The 23,305-nt window shown below is 39.6% G+C and overlaps 1 protein-coding gene across 14 annotated transcripts in view; it reads left to right on the top strand.

Moving 5' to 3' along the window:
- Window positions 1–23,305, top strand: part of LOC138747396 (inactive rhomboid protein 1-like) — a 297,832-nt gene that overhangs the window by 224,251 nt on the left and 50,276 nt on the right. The window contains exon 1 of one of the 14 annotated variants that reach the window (XM_069906567.1): window positions 10,306–10,542. The exons of the other annotated variants lie outside the window; for them this stretch is intronic. Within the exon in view, the coding sequence (XP_069762668.1) occupies window positions 10,520–10,542 (23 nt within the window). The 5' untranslated portion in view covers window positions 10,306–10,519. Of the gene's footprint in view, window positions 1–10,305; window positions 10,543–23,305 lie in introns of those variants that run through there. 14 annotated transcript variants of the gene reach the window in all.

A 23,305-nucleotide genomic window follows, 5' to 3' on the forward strand; every position in this document is an offset into this window, starting at 1 on the left:
TCACTGCCCATTCCAAATTGCTATTGAAGGTGGTGATGAGCTAATGCCTCGATCCAATGCCATTAATGAGACAAATGCTGTTGTTTTAGAAAATTTGAGTTAGTGAGAAACCATTTGGTGGAATTCCTAACTACTGAAGTTCCATGCAAGATTTTTGTGATTGGAAGCAAATCATTCCAGCCCCAGGATATTGTTCTTCTGTAATGTCCCTGGCCAAACCATCCTCAGCTGTTTCACCAATAACCTTCCTTTCATTTTAAAGCCAGAAAGGGTGATGTCCATCATTATCCTGGATTGGGACCGTGGGAGTCCCAATGAAAGGAAGCTTCATTATTAGACCAAGCACAAAATGCTAAAATTACAAATGCAGATCAGGGGCTCGGTATCCTAAGACTGTTGACTTAGCCCCTGACTCCTCCAAGCTATTTCAGCATTCATTCACCCCACATTAGAGGTATAATGGAATCCTCACCGCTTACAATACAAATCCAGATGTTTGAGAAGCTTGGCACTATCCAGGATCAACACCACTCAGACTCAAAACATTCCTGTCTCCACCACCAGCATGTGTTGTTTACTGTCAGTATCGTTCACGAGATGCACCAGAGCATCTTCCCAAGCTTTGTTAGATAGCATTTTCCATACTCTTCAGTGAAGGGCATTAAAAAATGGTAGCGCTGCCACCTCTAGCTCAACCGTTTTGGAATTCACTCCCTTTATCCCACTTGTAATTTACCTCTTTTCCTTCTCCAAGGTGTTCCTGAAATTCTACGTCTTTCATGAAGCAGTTGGTAATTTGCCAATCTTCTCATGTGACTCAGTCTTAAATGTTCCTGAGAAATGCCCGAGGACCTTTTCCCATGCTGTTGAAATCCAAATTACAAATTTCTCACTAATTCACCTATTTTCTGAAGAGGGCACCTCCTCCTTGTGACACAATCTTACGTTCAGTCTTTCACCTCTGCCCCTGATACTTCTGATGTTGCACCCACTTGTAGTATATACAGGGTAGAGCAGACGCCTGCAGTGGATGTTATTTTAGGGACCAATGTGTGAACCAGTGATGTGGCCTTTTTCTGCCTGGTGCTTTAACCAGGGTTTTGAGCTGTTATTTTTTGGGGGGTTTTTTTGCATGATCAAGAAGTGGTAAATTCTGTTCTGCTTTCAGGAAAAAGGCATGTGATGTCATGGATGTACTGTGACAGAGTATTTAGAGGTGTTTAGGGAAGGATTATTAGAGCAGGTTGCACACAAACATTTTAAAACACAGAATATTTGCAAGACTTTTGCAGAGTGCTTTTTCCAAAAAGAGCAACCAAGTTGCAGCATACAGCTAGCCCGGGAGAGCGTGGGATCTCGACAGGCAGGCAGAACAGTTTTGCTCTCAGAGAGGGGCGGTTTGAAACAGAGAGAAAGGAGACAGAAATGAGTTCCAGAAGGACAAAGCTGGCAAACTTTTGGAAGACTGCCTGGTCAAAGGAGAAGACTGGCGGTCTGAAAGGTGACCTGAAAGAAGGATGAACACCTGGAGAACCCTAAAGGGGGAAAGTTTCGACAGCAAGTCTGATTAAACAGGAAACAGGTGCGGATGTCCTGGAACAAAAGGAATCTCTCTCTGAAGACCCACAAGAACCCTCCTGAGTGGTAGCCATTTACCTGTTAAGCACCAAAGACTGGTGAACTTTGTTAATGCTAACTTCTGTGCAGAGTACAAGAATTTTCTGCCACCAGTGAGATTGGACTGTGATCCAAAGAACTTTTCTAATCTTAAATACACATTACACACGCCTGCGCTTAGTATTAGTATTAAGCAGGTTAGGTAGGTTAAGTAATAAGTTTAATTCAGTTTTCTTGTTCAAATATAATTAAAAACCACTTTTGTTTAAGTGACCCTGTGTTGTGGTGCATATTTATTGCTGCTGGTTTGTGGGGGTCCTCTGGACTCCGTAACAATACTCTTGACAATAAATCTGAAATCTGGTCATTAGTATTACATGCAATTTTTGAAATGGACACTGGCTCTCAACTGGAGTTTTATTTGAGAAGCTTCCTTTAATTGTAGATTAATTGGCTCATGTAAATGCCTTGAGTCTAGGTAGGTGACAGAATTTAGGGGAAGTTCAGGTGAATGTTGGGAAAATGGGCTGGGATGGGTGTAGGGACTACAAAGGAGGGTGTGCAATGATCAGCTTGCAGTTGGTGGGCCAGAGGCCCTGTTTCCATGATATGCAACTCCATGATTGTAAATCCAGTTTTCAACGTCGAACCCCCCTCCACTCACCCATCTCCTTCATGACTCCAAGATTATCATTTTGCTCTAAGTTCTGACAAGGTGCAGGCTAATGGAATCAGTTCACTGACATATTAAGATTGTTCCTTGCCCGAATGACAAAAAAAGGTTCAGACTATAGAGGCAGCACGTAGCGGTGAGCAAAACTGTCACAGCGCCAGCGTCCAGGATCGGGGTTTGAATCCCACGCTGTCTGTAAGGAGTTTGTACGTTCTCCCCGTGCCCGTGTGGGTTTTTCCCGGGTGCTCCGGTTTCCTCCCACCGTTCAAAACGCACCGGGGGAGGGGGTGGGGTGGTCGTAGGTTAATTGGGAAGCATGGGCTCAGGGCTAGATGCTGCATGTTTAAATTTAAAATATCTACTCTATCCATACCCCTTATAATTTTGTACACTTCTATCAGGCCACCACTGCCTCCTCTGCTTCAGGGAAAATAAGACCAGCCTATCCCAATGTCCTTCAATCCAGGCAATCTCCTCTGCATCACAATCGTAAATCATTCTCTCCACCACATGCCTATTGTAAAACAACTCTTCCAACATGATTCAGACAACCATTGTGACTTGGTAGCACTGTAAAGGGAAATCTCTTTCAGAATTGTAGATTACAGCATTAACAGATCTAGTTCAGAGAAAGTGAGTGTACTAAAGTATTAAAGTGGGGAAAGTGTAAGCATCTGATAATCGTAAACTCATATTTTATAGATTCAAAGGATTGTAAAAAGAATTGCACAACACCTCATTATTAAGGTTTTAAAGATTAAAGAATAAAAGAACAAAATTGCCCTGATGTCATGTGTGTGTCCCAAAGTGGTTGTAGATGTACATAATATATTCAGCCAAAAGAACCTGGAGTGAAATTGATGTGTATTCAGAAGTATTTGTCTCAAATTTTTGTGAATGCAAATCATACAGTTTCAATTTTCAGCCCTTGAAATAGAACAAGGAAGCACTATGCGCAAATAGAGTTATCAAACTTAAAGCCCTTCTGTGATAAGGGGGTGACAAGCAGCTGAGTGAGAAGACCCGGATTACAAAAGCAGTCCGATGGCTCACATGCTCTTGAGCATGTCTGGGCAAATCCATTTGGAACGGCTGTACCATGCATGCGCAGCTGTTGAATCAACAAGTGGTAGCCGAGAAGGATGCATGAGAGCACGTCAGTCTGTTTTATAGTTTTGGTGTGTGGGTGGTCGTGTTGGACGTGATTAATTCTTCATTCATATGCAGTCTGTGATTTCTTTCCCCTTCTGAATTTCAGTTTGGCCTGCAGGCTTGGACTAACACTACGTCTTCACCTGCAGCCATACTTCTTCTTGGTTGTATAGGAATAAAACTATGGCCTTAAATGTGGCATATTTGTTGCTCCATTGTTTATGATGGGAGATGGCGGCTTAGGAGTAAACTCGATATTTTGCCCATTGACACCCCTGATTTTTAAAACAAAAACTTGAGCCAAAGCTGTATCTTTCAGTTTTCTGCCTTACTTTTCTTGAGTTCTCGCTTTGTTAACATTCTTTCATGGAACATTACAGCACAGTACAAGCCCTTCAGCTCATGATGTTGTGCCGACCTTTATAAACATATTCAACAAATTACATTTTCCTAACTTTATACCCATAACCTTCTATTTTTCCTGCACCCTTGTGCCTGTCTAAGAGTCTTTTAAATATCTCTATTGTACCAGTCTTCACCATCACCCCTGCCAATGCATTTCAGGCACCCACTACTCTCTGTTTAAAAACAAAATAATTGCCCCTGATGTCTCCCCAAAATATTCCTCCACTCACATTGTGTGGATGTCCTTTGGTGTTTGCCCTGGGAAAAGGGTACTGGCTGTCCACCCTATTTATGCCTCATAATCTTGTAGATCTCTATTAGGTCTCCCCTCATCCTTCTTCACTCCAGAGAAAAGGCCTAGCTCTGTTAACCTTACCTCATAAGACACGTTTTCCAATCCAAGCAACATCCTGGCAAATATCCTCTGCACCCTCTCCAGAGCTTCCACATCCTTTCTGTAATGAGGTGACCATAATTGAGCACAATGTTACAAGTGTGGTCCAACCAGAGTTTTATAGAGCTGCAACATTACCTCATGACTCTTGAACTCAATCCTCGACTAATGAAGACCAGCATACCACAAACCTTCTTAACTGACCTATCAACCTGTGTGGAAACCTTAAGAGATCTATGAATTTGGACCCTAAGGTCCCTCTGTTATTCCTCACCTCACAATCCCACCATTAACCATCAGCCTTCAATTTTGACCTTCCAAAATACATCACTTCATACTTGTCTGGATTTAACCCATGTGCCATTTTTCTGTCTATATCCTGATGTAACCTACGGCAACCTTATCCACATCACCTCCAACCTTCATGCTGTCTGCATATTTAATGACTCATCCCTCTACTTCTTCATCCGGGTCATTTATAAAATCACAAATAGCAGGGGACCAAGACCAGATCCCTATGGAACTCCACTACCCTCTCCTTTCTGCAGGCAAGCCAATTCTGAATCCACATAACCAAGAATCCATGGATCACTTGCCTCATGACCTTTTGAATTGGTCAACCATGGATGACCTTGTCAAATGCCTTAATAAAATCCATATATACCACCTCTACTACCTTACCTTTATCAATTTTGTTTGTTATTTCCTCAAAAAAACTCAATTAGGCTCATGAGGCATGACCTACCCTTCACAAAACCATGGTGACTATCCACGAGAAGACTACTTCTCTAATACGCGGAAATCCTGTCCCTAAGAATCCTCTCCATTAGTTGGCACACTACTGACATAAGACTCACTGGTCTATAATTCCAAGGATTATTCCTATTACCTTATTTACCGTTGGATAAAAATAATTCCCTGTGAGTTCATTGTTGAATATTATTTGTGATATTTGACAGTGAATGTGTTTGAATTATTTAATTTTAGAATCCATCACCGCAAGGGCCTCATCTAATGTAAGGACTGGCAGACATACTCTGGGTGAAGGCTCAGAGCTTGACCTCAGATGTAGGGACTGTTCTCTTAGCCTCTGGGAGTAGCTTACATAGTGATCAAACCAGACACACTGATGTATGTAGAGAAATTTGCTCACCTTCATTGCATTGACCTCCAAAATATCTGCCATACTTTTATTTCCTTATATCTGTAAAAGTAGTCTACCACTGATGAAAAGATTTTCAGCTTTTTTAAATGATCTTTGACCTTCATCTCAGAATGTCATTTAATGAGAGCTTTAGTCACCATTATATTTGCGCTTTTGAAGGGGCGGGCTAAAATTCTATGCATGCTATTTTTTGAGGAAGAGGGAGGGGCCACAGGTGTTTTCAAGGATCCAATTCTGTGCAAAACTGTTTTGTCCTGTTTGGGTCAGAGGAGAATGTCAAAGTCACACTGTGGTTGGTTTGCCCAGATGTTGGGGGACAAGATTTTCCGGCCCTGGATATTGGCACCAATGGCAATAAGAAGAAAGCAGTCCACAAAGAACCCAGCAGTCTCTGTGGCAATCTAACATCCACGTCATTTGATGTCAGGGCTCCATGATGGGAGATTACTGAATCACAGCAGCTGTGTCGTTGAGCAGCTGACCATCATGAAAACTAGCAAAACATAGTAAATTGGGAGATGGAAGCCAAAATACTTATGCAATTAGAATTAAATATAATTTGGAACAACTATACAAGATTAATATTAAAGCTGAAATAACATTCTTTAAAAGAATAATGTTATGGAATTTTGGAATATTCAGCTAAAGAAATGAAGACCTGCACAGTGTTTAGGTGTAAGAGAGGTGGCAAGCATTGGTTAATGCTTAGTATGTAATTTTTAAAACCTTGTGGAATTTGTACAATAAAATTTTAAATTTAAATTTAGAAGTACAGCACGGTTACAGGCCCTTTCAGTCCATAAGCCCCATGCCACTCAATTACACCAAATGTAGGACATTTTTAGGAGAATTTATTTTGAAATATGGATATTTCATGAAATTCTGGGCCTGGAAATTTCACTGCATGAAAGCATGCCAACCTGCAAAGGAGTGATATTTTCCTCTGCACATTGAAGAGGAAGCTGTTGCCTAGGTGAACGATGGAATTGTTTTTTGGCCCTCTGTCTGGTTTTGCAAGTTAAGTCTAACATAATTTCAGATTTTGCATGCAAATGTGGCAATTCTTAAAAGTAGTCCACAGCGACAACCCTGCTGGAAGTCCTTAAGGCATGCTCACCTGGTCAAGGTTGAGATTGCTGGGGTCTTTGTGAAGTCCTGGAGCTGGTTACTCTGAGAGCACGTTACCACCTAGGGAAGGGCTCGGAAAATTGGGGATGTCTCCTAAATAAAAGACAAATTGCCCATGCTACAAGATCCAGCCCTTCTGTACATTGGAACTGAATCCAAAAACAGCTGGATGGATGTGTTTGTCTTCTGGAGTAGACTTGCTACAGTTCATTCCTTTGGTTGAAGCCCACACTTGGTTCATACATTCCTAATCACACTCCAGTGTGGTAACACAGATGCCAAAAATGTGCTGCACAGCACATGCTGTTGCTGCTACATGCCCAGCTCTTTGCTGTAAGGGGCATCACTGACACCGAATGAGAATTAATTACCATGGTCGTTGGGCTGTTCTCCGTTTAGCTGGCAACTGCTCCATTTCAACATCATTGCCCGCACTCCAAGGTCAGTTACATTTCCTTGAGTATAGCTGTGAACGTTGATAGTTTCTCCACTTTTCTTGTAACAAATCCTGGGTCATTGTGGCGAATGTACGCATTCCCCACAAAGGATATGGAAGGAATGTTTGCAAAGCCTCAGGGTCTAAAAGAAAAATAATTTTCTGTCTTCTCTCTGGAGGAGTTTTCAGTCAGAAGGAGACGCAAAAGGAAACTGTTCCCTCGACTTACTCAGACAAAGTAGGAGGTTGGTTGGCGCAATTATTTTCTGGTGATGTTTCGTGAACGGAGTTCATCCCATCTTATTGAATAAAACAGATGAGTCTCTTCAATATTTGAATGCATCTCTTTGGCATCATGTCCTTGAAACTGTGAACAGAACAAATATATTTATTTTTTCTAAGCTAGTTGTTTACTTCCGGGAGCTACTGAAATGTTGAGGGAGTTTTGGAGCTAATTCCATTCTACCACTTGGGTTTTAAGTCTTTAAACATTTTGAAATATTTTTATATTGTTTTGAGCAGCATTTGCAGAATAAATTTGTTAATGATTAATAGTGTGATATTGTAAGTGAAATTTGTAAATTGTAAATTTTAATTTAAAAACGTAATTTAATTTAAAATTTATTGTGAGTGAAATTTATAAATCATTTATGGAATATCTGGAACTAACTTTTATCGTTGAGTGGTCGCTTTTTTTTAAGTGCTGCCACTCATCATTTTTATCACGGTGTACAACATGATTATTGGAACTTCAGGCAGGTACATCAGTCAGCTGAGAGTTTGTGCATCATGTAAGTCGTATTGTTAAACAGTATTAATAGATTGGCTTGGACAATGGTTAATCTGCACATCGATTCTGACTCCATGACACCACAGCAGTGCAGGGGTTGAATGAAGTCTCTCAAGAAACTGAAGATTACCAGTTGGATGAGGAAGCCCTTGTCTGGTTCCCATTTGTTGTGGTGCCCTCTTTACATTTGGCACTGGGTACCCTCTACCATACAGAGTTGCCTGGTCTGGAGTTGGCAGATGCTGCCCCCGCAAGCCCCCTCATTTCTGGGGTGGCGAGGTTTCAATATCATACAATAAATGCAATGTCCTTAATTGGCAGATATGGTAAGTTGTAATGGGCAAGGCTCACTATGCTTTCTGTTCTAAATATAGCTTGCTTATTTAATGTTGACTGCAGTAATATTGTGCAGAGGAATGTGGTTGATCTCTCTCAACGGCAATCTTTTACGCAGGATGTGGCAGCTCCAGCATTCTCTGTACTGTTGGCATTGGGTGCTAATTGGAACACCTAATGAGTCCCTTTTTCTTTTTCGATAAGAAGGGCCATAGTCTGCCAGAAGTGATATCTGTCATACAAGGGAACAATGATGTCACTCGTCCAGACCCTGGCTCTGTGGCCAACTGTATGCATCTTACCTCTGTCACACAAGGGAGCAAATAAAGTTAACATCCAAAATTTGAACTTTACTCTTAGGATAACTTGTCAACTTTTGTGTTTTTTTTAAAACTGAAAAACAGTGAAACATGCAAGGCGAAAGACATTGAAATTGTAGTTAAAAGACAGAAATATTAGAGGAACTCAGCCAGTCTCACAGCATCCATAGGAGGTGAAGATATATTTGCAACGTTTTGCGCCTAAGCCCTTCTTCAAGATGCAAGCAAAAGGTAAATGCCTTTAATTTAGATGACTGGCTGCCTTTTGCTTACACCTTGAAGAGCTCAGGCCTGAAATGTCAGTAATATATCTTTACCTCCTCTGGGCGCTGCAAGACCAGCTGAGATCCTCCAGCAAATCTGCTTTTGCTATTTTTACCCCAATTGTGAATTGCTTATCATTAATAGTGTACATTTAATTGGCAATGAATAGCATAATTCTGTTTTGTCCATTCTCCTTCTGCTTAAATGTATCAATATTTTTCCTTTTTTACCTCATCTTCCCTTTTACAACCCAAGGGTGCGATTTGAAAGAATTAACACAATGCCAATAAAAGGTCACAGAGCTGGTAGGAGGCCTCCGAAAAGACACCAGTCTTTCTCTGCCAGATCTTTGCTGAGGTACCTGTGATGTTTGTGCTTGGTGTGTACAGCATGCGAGTGTTCGTTCTAACGTAGCAAAGCTGTGGGGATGTGTCACCTGCATTTTGTATAATGTACATTTGAAAACAAAAAAGAAAACTGAATTGCTTGTAATTTATGCATGAATTCTGCATTATTTATGAGTGCTCTCTGAATGACAACAACGTAGAACGACAATGTAATGTGAACCATTGGCAGCCATTGTGATTGCATGTGGTGCAATGCACAAAATGCTTTCTGTTCTAATCTAAATTTACCCTTTTTAAATTGGACTGTGGGGGGGGGGGAGGGGTTCATTGCTAGCGATGACCTTTCACAGAGCATGTTCATTTTAATTTTTTTTAAATTGAAATACAGCATGGTAAAGGGCACTTTGGCCCACGAGGGTGCTGCCAGAATACACTTATGTCATCAGTTAGCCTTCTCGCTTCCTGCGTCTTTGGAATGTGGGAGGAAACCAGAATACCTGGAAAAAACTCACACAGACACAGGGAGAACATACAAACTCCTTACGGGCACTGTTGGAATCGAACCCCCGTCACTGATGCTGTAATAGTGTTCCGCTAACGATGTTGAACCCTGCAAAATGTCTAAAATGTAATCTAATTTTCCTTCCAAAAGTGCACAATGCTCAAAAGGGGCTAGAATATATATCCATTAAAACCAAGTATGCAATGTAAACTGTACAGTACTTTTTACTGCTTTGATCAAAACATTGTAATTGGCTTTGAGCTAATTAATAGATTATGACACTTTTTGAAGCATTGTTGATGGCAATGGTCATTTCACCAATGTTTTTAATAGGTGTGTAGCATTGCATGTGGGATGTTTTTGGGCATGTATTTTATTTTCCTTCTTCAAAGGCCTGGTTACTTTGGACCTTCAATGGACATGATTAAACATGCAGCTGTGGAAAGGGATCCAAGCATTTTCACAGTAGCTCAAATACTGAAAATAAACCGTTAAGAATTTTAAATCAAGCGAAAATAAAACTGATCGAGCTTCCTGAAATCTGCTGCATTTAAATATTATTAATCAAGTGATTAAATGCTTGCCAGCTGTGTTTAAAGCACAAATGTGCAGGTTAAATGGCTCATTGTTTTTACCACAAGAATCTGTGGCATGCAAGTCAGAAATCACGTGACTTGCCAGGCGAGGTCTTGCCTCTTTACACACATGTTTTCCTCTCTCTAAACCTAAAGAGGCCAGCTCTTTCATAGCTGCCGCCCTCAAACGTCATACCCGTTTATACTCGTGTCTGGTTAAAGAATCGTACTAGAACAACTGGAATGGAGAATGGCACAACAATTTTTAAAAATATAAGGGTATTATAAATAGAAGTCAGCTGGAGAAGCATCTGAAGTGAAGTCGTCTTGATTTTAAAAGTAGAACTGGATGGCTTAAGACTTTATTAACAAGCACAAGTAACTGGACACGTCATGAAATCTCTATTGAGCAGGCATGTCTTCACTAATATTGAGCAGGTACTGTGAGCTGGATCTGTTTACTTAATGTTTATTGGAAAGTGTCAGATTTGTTCACTGACCGTAAAAAAAAAATCACCCTGTTATGATTTAAATGTATAATCTTCCTGTTTGTAGTTTGTCAGCACCATTCTGCTTATTTTTCCCCTTTCACATCCCCAAGTACCAAACTTTCCCATTACCCTTTTCTCCCTCTTTTAATCCATTTCGTTGCCTCATCGGGTCTTCATTTCCCCCCATCCCCCTACTCTGACTTTCTTCTCCTCTCTGATGTTCAGTGCTCAGTAGAGCTTTTGCCTCCAAACCCCTGCTTCGAGTTCTGGGCCTGTTGGTGTTCTCAAACTCTAGCACATCCTCAGACAATGACTTTCAGTTCCTTTATCTTGCTCATCTGCCCACCCTTCCTTTCTCCATCTATCATCCACTGGCCCCTGCCTTGCTCCTCCCCCTCTATTTATTCTGGTTCTCCTTCACCCCACCCCCCCCGCCTCCCGTAGACCTGATTCAAGTCCTGACCTGAAATATTGGCAACCCTTCCTCCACCTCCCCGCCCCCCCACCCCCCCAAATACTACTCAGCCTACTGAGTCCTTTTTTTTTCTCTCTGGATACCAGCATCTTGTGATCTTGTACATTTTTCCTATGTGCGCATGAGTTTCCACCAGGTGTTTGGGTTTCCTCCCACATGCCAAAGACACAGAAGGCCAGAATTGGTGTCGTGAGTGTATTCAGGCAGCACACACTCGTGGGCCGAAGTGCCTTTAACCGACTCTTTCTCTATTTATCCCGCGTGTAATTTCCTTATTGAGAGGTGATATTTTGATTTCTTATTTAATTCTAAGAGTGGTGATCAGATGAAACATTGACACAACATGAGCCAGTCCCAGCACCTTTGGGGAGGGGGGTGGCGGTGAGGTTATCTTGGGACCATTGGATGTATGATCTGCCTTTTTCCTTTGGATCTTTCCCTACAAGCTGCTAATAACGAAAGCTCGGCTCATTTGATAATCACTGGCCCACAAACATTTTGATGAATTTGTAATTGTGTCGAAGCACCTTTTCGATAGTTTAAAGAAAAAAAAGATTGCCATGAGTATGAATCCTAATGAGGACGAACTTGTTATCCCACCCTTGGGTACTATTTGGAGCATTGAGCTCTTCCCAGTGTTGTGCTACAAACACTGGCCAGGGTAATAAATTCCATATTTCTTTGGGGTCTGCATTTGCTTTGCACTGCCTTCCCCCCCACCTACTTTGAATTTGCTGGATTCTAGATTTCACATCTTTCCCCCTTCCCCCAACCCCTCCTCCTCATCTCCAATCTCCTAAATCTAATCCATCCCCTTTAGCTCTATCATCTGAACAGAAGCACTTCTTTGTCACCCCCATCTACATGGTCTGTGCACTCGACCACTGGGTTCTGTTGACGCCCACTCCTCCTAGATCCTATTACTGTGGTCAGGATCAGATTCCGGATTTATTGCCAGAGTACATACCCAACATCACATACAACCTTGAGATTCCTTTTTCCTGCGGGCATTATCGATAATGCAACACCCTTCAGTTTTCATCAGAAGGAAACTGCTCGGGTATGCAGAGCCCATTTCACTGGTGAAGTTATCAGAGCAAACGGCATTGTTGAGTGGTTTGTACGAATGTTAATATCTTTAAAATTGAAGCCTCACGAGGATAAACTTAATCAGGTTGCATCCAAGATCATTTCCCCAGGAAATACTATCTTCAGCTGACAGTCTTGTTGCAGAATTACCGATGAAGTGCAAGAGCCTGTGTTAGCCCTCCCACTGACCATGCTAACGTCATCGTGTGAACTCTGTTGTGCTGGCCCACTGAGACTGGAGATTGAACCGGGAATCTCCTTTGTGTCAGTGATTCAGTCTTTCATTTGTTTGCCTGTTCAAAGAAGCTTCCACACAGTCATTTAAGCAATTCTAAAATGGCAAATGTGTCATTTTAACACCATTAGTGTAATCTGAGTCCATGTGACGGTACGGTTGGCCAACACTTAGAAGTTTCATTCACTGTTCTGAACTAATTTGCATAAAAACGTGGCTCCATTGATGTGATGGGGCAGATGTTAGAACCCAGGCTCAGAGCTAGAATCCGTAGGGCACCTGAAGCATCAGATGGCTGTGAAGGGCGTTGCATGTTTGTAACACCAGAAGTACACTGCTGCTCCCTCTTGGGTATCACAACAGCTGGGAACCCTAGGCCCACACCATGTTCCTTATTAGTGTAGCTCAGGTTTGGATGCCTTCCAGCCATTCTCAAATGTAAGTATCAGCAACAATCTGCAGTTAAAGGAGATTTCAGTGCTCTCCCTTTCTATCGTATGCTGTACCTAGCTCCATTTAAAACAAATGGTGCTTATCGATTGTATCAAAGGTGTAACCCACAAGTGCCTTGGTTCAGTCATAACCAAACATAAATCAAAGATTGTCGGCAACCACAGAAGACCTCACAGTTAAGTTTTCTTCCTTTCTTGTAACCTGCAGAAGGGTTTCTCTTCCAAACACGATATCTAGACAATGTCAAAAGCATGCAGCAGGCCAACTCATTGCTTTTCAGACATTTCTGCTGATGCCCACCTTGGGGATACCGGGACCATTTGAAGCCAGGCTGATTGAATTGGGCACTGTATCCAATGTTGCTTTGCGGCTCGACTGTCTACTTCACGTAAAAATAACCACTCCCCTCTGACCTGGTTGTGGCTAGTTAACCCTGATGGCAAGTGATTCTAAGACTGTTGTGCATGGTGGATTGAAATGTTGGGATTTTTTTTCCCCATTCCTGATCCATCATTAAGAAGGCTGCCACATTGTAACCAGGTCCGTCTGAGCATTCCTGTAACTCCATTTTGACTCTCGTCCTCACACATTCGACTTCGGTCACCCAATGTACAGGTGGGATGGTCTCCAACAGATCGAGACCAATTTCTCCTGCAAGCTCAGGAGAGGTCACTTGGCCAAGAATGAACCTGAACATGTAGGGGACCTACTTCTCCCCTAGTTAACCTGGAGCCATTGTCTCCCATGATGCACTTAAAGGTGGGCAGTTTCTGTCTCCCGACATGCTTTTAAACTCGGCTAATCTCTATCAACTGCACTTTCCATTAACTCCCTGTACCTTCCATAAGCCAGGACCTCGGGGCCTCTGCCTGCACGACTTTTAAATTCACAACCACAATCTACCAGCATTAGGCAGGAGGCTGAAGTTTCTCTCAACTCTCTGGGAGAGGTGATCGCTGTTGTAGAATGCCAGTAGCTGACAGTTAGAGAATGCGATGGGAAGGAAATTTTGCTCCTTGAACTCTTGTCCAGGGAGTTCTGCTGATCACCCAGCAGAGTAGCAGCAGGACACTCTCAAATTCCCCTGGAGTTTCAGGACCATATAAGGAAAGAGAATCCTCCTTGTATGAATGCAGTTCCAAACTCTGTGTGAATAAAGTAGATTTCCAGAACTATTTCACCAACTCCAAATATATCCAATGAGGAAGGGAAGTGTTACTGTAATTCAGAATAAATGAAAGCTGGTAATGAAGATGAAATAAAACTTTTTTCTATTGTTTCTTTTCACTCTGTATTAATTATGTTGGAGAGTAAGTAGCTGAACCATCCCCGATTGATTATTTCTATCTATCTATCACTCACACACAGTACATACAGGTATACCCTGCTTTACAAAACTAAAGTGTTCCTATGAAACCCTTTGTAAGCCGAAATGGTGTAAAGCCAACACCTATTAACTACTATTGAAGGCTATTTTCATAAAAGCAAAGGCCTATTCAAATTTCTTTCGGAAAGCGAGCACAGATTTCTTTGTTAAAGCGAGTATTCATGAAGTGGGGTATACCTGTATCTCCATCCACCCCTGTTATCTGGAATTCAAGAAAATGGCAACCTCAAGCAACCGGCAAAAAAAAAAGGAAATAAATAAATAAAATAAAAATAAATAGGAATATATAAAAAAAATAAGTTTAAAATTGTAAATTTCAGTTCTCTAAAATAACACACAAACCTTTGGTGAAGATGGGAGCAAATATTTAGCCTTGGTTGTGCTTTGCTTGTTGTTTGAATGAAGTTTGAATAAAGTTGTGTTTGAATAAAATGGCATTGTCCAGGATGAAGGGCTGGTTCCTACCACTCACTGTTGGGGTGACTCTCTTAAAGTGTCTTTATCCCTATTTAGTAAGAGTCTTTATTAGTATATTATTAAGTTTATTAGTAAGGATTTTTATATAAACTGGGGGGGGGGTTAATTATGGTTATTTTGGTAGCTCTGTGGTGGGACGAACCTATAGATGCAGCAACGCTTAAATGTTTTTAAAGACTGTGACTGAAAATAAAGTAAACATTTTAAGGTTTACATATTCATGCAGGTGGTTTGTTCAGTGTAATTGCAGTACAATATTTGTGTCTTTTAAAATGTTTATTCTTAATGCAGGCCTTTTAAGAGTCAGTCTCAAGTAACCATAAAACTCACTTATCCAGCATCTACCAATCCCTGTAGGTGCTGGATACCAGGGGTTTTACTGTATTTGTTTGCTGGCTCTGTTCTTTAGATGACCCTTAATTTTGTTTTTTCAAATGAATATGGGTACATTCACCATGTTCAGATATGTGCAGAAGGGTCAAACCTTAGCTGCCCCCACTGCATTGCTGTAGCAGATTTATCGCACCCTCCGAGGGTGCATTAAAAGGACCAATATCCAGGTCTCTGATGGTCAGTGGGGTGGAGAAGATTGTGCTGCTACTGTGTCCAGAAATGTTATTATTTGAAGCTACGGAATGGTGTGAGGGGTGGGGTGGTGGTCATGCTGACCTTGTTGGGCATCTTCATTCACCCTCTGCCATTTGAAGTAGGTCTGGGTGAGTAACTGTAGTTGCCGATGATGGACACAGCAGCCACCATGTGATGACAGTGGAAGAAAGGACTACTTGTGTTAATGGATGGACAGACAATTAAACTTTGTCCTGGATGGTGAGGTGCTTCTTCAATGTTGATGGAGCTGTGCTCCAGACAACTTTCTAATCATACTCCTGTTTAAATGCTAGAGATAACCTGTGGGTCTGTTTGCTGAAAAACCCTTCTCGTTGTACTAGGTATTTTGTGACAAATGAGCTTAAAGCTCGAGCAGATTAACCTGGCCCAAGTACACCAGGTGATTTCTCGTGCCTGATGCCTGTGCTCCAGCAGGCAGCAAAATTGTGAGTGGGAGGCTGCCAGGGAGTTGTCCCATTATGGATGTGTCTACAAGCACATCCCCATGCTAATCTTGGCATGAGATGTAACGTAACAGCACTTGCATACTTCAGAACAAGGCTCGATGGTGTTTGTTCTTTGATTAATGTAATCTTTAAGTCTGACTTTACGGAGAAACTTTGTACAGGCAGGGGGCCTTTGGCTATGACAGTCGAGGAGCAAATGCCTGATTTACGTGGCCACTCCATAATGGACTTGAACAGGCATTAGCAGTGAATTGTACACCTGTGCACCATCAGCATAGACTGTCCCACTGCAGGTTTTGCAGCTATTAGATGCTCTAGATGATTCAACGTCTTCCCCCTTTTTTTTCTAATTATTTTGGAATGAGATTAAACAGGCCAGCGCAATTAATGATAAAGTAACGCTCCCATCCAGCTCTATATAAATTCAAAGTAGAGTTGTTTATTAGTTTCTCATAACTCCTAATAATAAAGAAGCAAAGAGCAGCACTTGTGTTAATTGGCTAGAATGAGAATCTCCTTTGTGGTTTGACTGACTGGACAAGAAATTTCATTTCAGCTGAACACTGACAGCCTCGAGTTGCGTTCTTCGCTAGTATTTTGGCAGCGACGCTCGCCAGGGAGGAATGAAATGGGTCAGATCTCAAATTCTGATGTGAAACGAGCAATTAGCTGAGCACCCAATTTGGGTTATCTATCCTTTATGCACGTTGCTCATAGAGTCATTGGAGATGGTTTGTACTGCAAAACAGAAATCTTACATTTTTACAGAAGAACAATCTCCAAATGAAGCTTTAATGTGTTACATAATATAAGCAATAGCTACTGTAATTCCATATAACCATATAACCATTTATGGAGCAGAAACAGGCCATGTCGGCCTTTCGAGTTCGCACCAGTTCACTCAAGTAATAAAATATAATAAAAGATGTGGACGTCAAAGAGCTGGCAATTTCTTCGATGTGGATATACTATAGTAACTTTCCGCTGTTTTAGCAAGAGTTTCTGCCACCTCCAGCCTTCCCTTGAGCCAGCCATACATCGATACCCCATTCTGGACTATCCTGACAAAAACAGTCACAGGTTTGCGCTGTTTTTGAAATGGAACCTTGTGAATGCATGGGTCCATGTGTAACAGCATTGTCTTCGCTTTTAGTCCTGGGGTCTCCCTTCGATTTTTTTTTTTTAAAGCTCCAAGTGCTTGCGTGCCACTTAGCGGCGTTGTCCAGCACTGAAGCTTTAATGTTGCAGCAAGCAATCTGGAATGTTTTCCTTCTCTCTGACTTGTTTATGTTTCTGGTAAGGTTATCAAGTAGAGATCAGTAAGTAAATGGTGGAGGACAGTGAGTGGTTGGAAAGGTGCTGAATTTAGAGACTGAATCAGTGGAGCAGTTTTAAAATGTAGAGTTGAGAAATAAGAAACTATGGTCAGTTCAAGAGATCATCAGTTCCCCTCATTGCTGAACAATGCATTTAACTTCATAATTAACAATCTGCTGCTTGTGAATCTAAAAATCCTTCCAGAATGGGATGAGGGAGAATAAATTATTATCTGTGACTGACCATAGATGTTCAACAGATTTAGGGCATGGGTAAAACTAATTTGGTTCAATAATGCATAACCATCACAAATTATTTTTAACATTAAAGGAAAACATATGAAAACAGGTGAGTGTTAACTCTGGTCTTCATGCTAGCACCTTGCGTGGAAGAGATGAAGGTTTGTTTGCGAGTCAGTTATTTGATTATCAATGAATCAAAGTATTTTACCATTCCATTGGCAGAATTCCTTGGTGAATATAGTAGCATTTGCTCCTGCAACCAACTGTATGAGTGAATATTTTTAAGTGTGAGTGTTTCATAAAGGGAGGTGGCTTTTTGCATATCAGAGCTCCTTTGTACTCTGTTAAAGATAGATCACTCCTTATGATTTACCTTGAAAGGAACTACAAAAACAAAATGTAAGAACACTTCTGATAAGAGGCAAGAACAAACACGTTTCTTGACGAGCCGAAACTGTTGAAATATGAGTTTCCCACTTCGCGCTGTTTCGAGACAGTTTCATTTGTGCCTTTTGTTGACTTGTATCGTCTTCCAAATTAAAAGTTAAAAATTAATTGGGGGAAATGTTTTGGAACATTGGAGCATCAACCCATTGTTGATGCTGCTTGAGAAAATCAATGTCTCAAAGATGAGATGGTTGTGCGGAGGGAGATTTAACTCCTCGGAATTGCTACCCATTTAATCAGGGCTTAAGAGATCTTTTTTTTAAATTTTTTTATTTTTCACACTATAAACCATATTGACCAAGATACATACAGATATTTTTTCTCTTGAATATATACAGTGTCATTTTCTCCCCCTTTTCCCCCCTCCCTTCCCTCCCTCCCTCACCCCCTTTCCCATTTATTTGAAGTTCAATCTATAAGATACATTAAACCCGTTAAACAATGTTGTCACTTCATAAAAATAAACAAGAAATTTTACTGAGTCAGTTCTTTTTGTTGTCTTCTCCTTCTGTCATTTTAGGTGGTGGAAGTCCACGGTAGGATTTCTCTAGTGTATTTCATGTATGGCTCCCATATTTGTTCAAATATTGTGATGTTATTTCTTAAATTATATGTTATTTTTTTCTAATGGAATACATTTATTTATTTCTATGTACCATTGTTGTATTCTCAAGTTGTCTTCTCATTTCCAGGTTGACATAATACATTTTTTTGCTACAGCTAGGGCTATCATAACAAATCTTTTTTGTGCTCCATCCAAATCAAGTCCAAATTCTTTATTTCTTATATTACTTAGGAGGAAGATCTCTGGGTTTTTTGGTATATTGCTTTTTTGTGATTTTATTTAATATGTGGTTTAGATCTTCCCAAAATTTTTCCACTTTCTCACACGTCCAAATTGCATGAATTGTTGTTCCCGTTTCCTTTTTACAGCAAAAACATCTGTCTGATACTGTTGGGTCCCATTTATTTAACTTTTGAGGTGTGATGTATAGCCTGTGTATCTAGTTATATTGTATCATGCGTAACCTCGTGTTTATTGTATTTCTCATAGTTCCGGAGCATAGTTTTTCCCATGTTTCATTCTTTATCTTTATGTTTAGAGCTTGTTCCCATTTTTGTTTAGGTTTACCGTTTGTTTCCTCGTTCTCCTTTTCTTGCAGTTTGATGTACATATTTGTTACAAATTTTTAAATTATCATTGTGTCTGTAATCACATATTCAAAATTGCTTCCTTCTGGTAACCTCAGACTGTTTCCCAATTTGTCCTTCAAGTAGGTTTTCAGTTGGTGGTATGCAAAATTTATCCTTCATTTGTTCAAAGGATAATAATTTATTTCCCGAAAAACAATTTTCTATTCTTTTGATCCCTTTTCTCTCCCATTCTCTGAAGGAAAGGTTATCTATTGTGAAAGGGATTAGTTTATTTTGCATCAATATTAGTTTTGGTAGTTGGTAATTTGTTTTATTCCTTTCTACGTGAATCTTCCTCCAAATGTTGAGCAGATGATGCAATACCGGTGTATTCCTACGTTGCACCAATTTTTCATCCCATTTATATAGTATATGTTCAGGTATCTTCTCCCCTATTTTATCTAGTTCTAATCTGGTCCAATCTGGTTTTTCCCTTGTTTGATAAAAATCTGATAGGTATCTTAATTGTGCGGCTCTATAATAATTCTTAAAGTTTGGTAGTTGTAAGCCTCCTTGCTTGTACCATTCTGTTAATTTATCTAGTGCTATCCTCAGTTTCCCCCCTTTCCATAAGAATTTCCTTATTATTTTCTTTAGCTCCTTGAAGAATTTCTCTGTTAGGTGAATTGGTAATGACTGAAATAGGTATTGTATCCTTGGGAAAATGTTCATTTCAATACAGTTTATCCTTCCTATCAGTGTTAGTAGTAAGTCTTTCCAATGCTCTAAGTCCTCTTGTAATTTTTTCATTAATGGATGATAATTTAGTTTATATAGATGGCCAAGATTTTTATTTAGTTGTATCCCTAGGTATCACATTGCTTGTGTTTGCCATCTAAATGGCGATTCTTTCTTAAACTTTGTGAAATCCGCATTATTCATTGGCATTGCTTCACTTTTATTTGCGTTGATCTTGTACCCCGATACTTCTCCATATTCCTTCAATTTCCTATGTAATTCTTTTATTGATATTTATGGTTCTGTTAAGTATATTATAACGTCATCTGCAAATAGACTGATTTTATATTTCTTCTCTTTTATTTTTATCCCTCTTATTTTATTTTCTGTTCTTATCAATTCTGCTAGTGGTTCTATAGCTAATGCGAACAGTGAGGGAGATAATGGACATCCCTGCCTTGTTGATCTACTTAAGTTAAATTGTTTTGATATATATCCATTTACTGTCACTTTCGCCAATGGCCCCTTATATAATGCTTTAATCCAATTAATATATTGCTCTGGTAGGCTGAATTTTTGTAGTACTTTGGATAAATAATTCCATTCTACTCTGTCAAAGGCCTTCTCTGCGTCTAAAGCAACCGTTACTGTTGGAGTTTTATTTCCTTCTACTGCATGAATTAAGTTAACAAATTTACAGATATTGTCCATTGTTCGTCTTTTTTTAATTAATCCAGTTTGGTCTAGATTTACTATTTTTGGTACATAGTCGGCCAATCTGTTTGCTAATAGTTTAGCTATTATCTTATAATCTATGTTAAGTAGAGATATTGGTCTATATAACGCTGGTGCTAGTGGATCTTTCCCTGTCTTTGGTATTACTGTAATTATTGCTGTTTTGCATGAATCTGGTATGTTTTGTGTTTTATCAATCTGGTTGATTACTTCCAGGAGGGGAGGAATTAATAAGTCTTTAAATGTTTTATAGAATTCTATTGGAAATCCATCCTCTCCTGGTGTTTTATTGTTTGGTAGTTTTTTTAATATCTCTTGTAATTCTTCTATTTCAAATGGTTTTATTAATTTATTTTGCTCCTCTGTTTGTAATTTCGGTAGTTCAATTTTAGTTAGAAATTCATCTATTTTGTCTTCTTTCCCTTCGTTTTCAGTTTGATGTAGTTGTTCGTAGAATTCCCTGAAGTTTTCATTGATCTCCGTTGGATTATATGTAATTTGTTTGTCCTTTTTCCTTAATGCCAATACCATTCTTTTAGTTTGTTCTGTCTTAAGCTGCCACGCTAGAATTTTGTGGGTTTTTTCTCCTAGCTCATAATATTTCTGTTTTGTCTTCATTATGTTCTTCTCCACCTTATATGTTTGTAGTGTTTCATATTTTATATTTTTGTCTGCCAATTCTCTTCTTTTAGTTGTATCTTCCTTTATTGCTAATTCTTTTTCTGTATTTGTTATTTCCCTTTCCAACTGTTCTGTTTCCCGATTGTAGTCCTTCTTCATCTTAGTTACATAACTTATTATTTGCCCTCTGATGAATGCTTTCATTGCATCCCATAGTATAAACTTATCTTTCACTGATTCCGTATTTATTTCAAAGTACATTTTAATTTGTCGTTCAATGAATTCTCTAAAATCCTGCTTTTTAAGTTCTTTTCCTTCTTTCTTTGGCTTGGCTTCGCGGACGAAGATTTATGGAGGGGGTAAAAAGTCCACGTCAGCTGCAGGCTCGTTTGTGGCTGACAAGTCCGATGCGGGACAGGCAGACACGATTGCAGCGGTTGCAGGGGAAAATTAGTTGGTTGGGGTTGGGTGTTGGGTTTTTCCTCCTTTGCCTTTTGTCAGTGAGGTGGGCTCTGCGGTCTTCTTCAAAGGAGGTTGCTGTGAGGCGCCAAGATGCACGGTTTGAGGCGTTATCAGCCCACTGGCGGTGGTCAATGTGGCAGGCACCTTTTAAGTAGCATGGAGTTTAATCTCCATCTATACATTCTTGGTGGGATGTCCTCTAGCTTTTTTGCCAATAACAGGGGTGAGTGATCCGATAATAGTCTAGCTTTATATTCCGTTTTCCTAACTCTCCCTTGAATGTGGGCTGAAAACAGGAATAGGTCTATCCTTGAGTATGTTTTGTGTCTACCCGAATAATATGAATATTCCTTTTCCTTTGGGTGTTATTTCCTCCATATATCCGAAAGTTGCATTTCTTGCATCGATTTAATTATAAATTTGGTTACTTTGTTCTTTCTGTTAGTTTTTTTTCCAGTTTTATCCATGTTTGAGTCCAAATTAAGGTTAAAATCCCCTCCTATTAGTATGTTCCCTTGCGTATCTGCTATCTTCAAAAAGATATCTTGCATAAATTTTTGATCTTCTTCATTAGGTGAGTATACATTGAGTAAATTCCAAAATTCTGAATATATCTGACATTTTATCATTACATATCTCCCTGCTGGATCTATTATTTCCTCTTCTATTTTGATTGGTACATTTTTACTGATTAATATAGCTACTCCTCTGGATTTTGAATTATATGATGCTGCTGTTACATGTCCTATCCAATCTCTCTTTAATTTCTTGTGTTCCATTTCAGTTAGATGTGTTTCTTGTACGAATACTATATCATTTTTTTCTTTTTTCAGTAAATTTAACAGTTTCTTCCTTTTGATTTGGTTATGTATTCCATTAATATTTAAAGTCATATAGTTCAACATAGTCATATCATACTTTGTTTATCTTTCCTTTCCGTTTCCTCATCACCACCTTCCCTTCTTATCCATTTCTGCTTTCTTTTTTTGATCACATTATAAGCCATTTCTAAAACATAAAATATTTCCACTATTCTCATATCTAAAATTCCTTTAACCCCAATAGTCCCTCCCCTTTCTGAGTTGCCCTTTGTCCCTTGTCGGGCAACCACATCTCCCCTCTCCATTTGGATTTGCGAATCCGCTCGCAAGCATCAACTGATTTCCCACCCAGCCCCCCCCCAGAAAAGATTTTAATCTTCATATATAACAAAGGTCACTCTCTTAATCCACTCCTTACTTCCTTTCTTCCCTTTATTTCCCTTCTTAGTTCTTACTTATACTCTATTTTTAATATATACATATATATATATAGTGTGTTGTCATTTTTGTTCTTGTTACATCTCTTCATCTCTCTGTCTGTTTTGTAGTTGTTCTGCAAATTTTCATACTTTTTCCGGATCCGAGAATAGTTTGCTTTGCTGCTCCAGGATAACTATTTTAAGTACCGCTGGGTATTTTAACATAAATTTATAACCTTTTTTCCATAGGGTCGTTTTTGCTGCATTAAACTCCTTCCTCTTCTTCAGGAGTTCAAAACTTATATCTGGATAGAAAAAAAAATTTTGACCCTTGTATTCCAGTGGTTTTTTGTCTTCTCTTATTTTCTTCATTGCCTTCTCCAATATATTTTCTCTTGTTGTATAAGGAATTTTACAACTCCTGTGTTTCTTTAACTTTTTTATCAGATTCTTCTAATTTCTTTTTTAATTCATCTACTTCCATTTCTATGGCTGTTTCTCGTTCTTCCACCTTCTCTACTCTTTTTCCTATTTCTGTCATGATCATCTCTAATCTATTCACTTTTTCTTTTGTACTTTTTA

Source organism: Narcine bancroftii, chromosome 12, assembly GCF_036971445.1.
Source record: "Narcine bancroftii isolate sNarBan1 chromosome 12, sNarBan1.hap1, whole genome shotgun sequence".
Lineage (NCBI taxonomy): Eukaryota > Metazoa > Chordata > Chondrichthyes > Torpediniformes > Narcinidae > Narcine > Narcine bancroftii.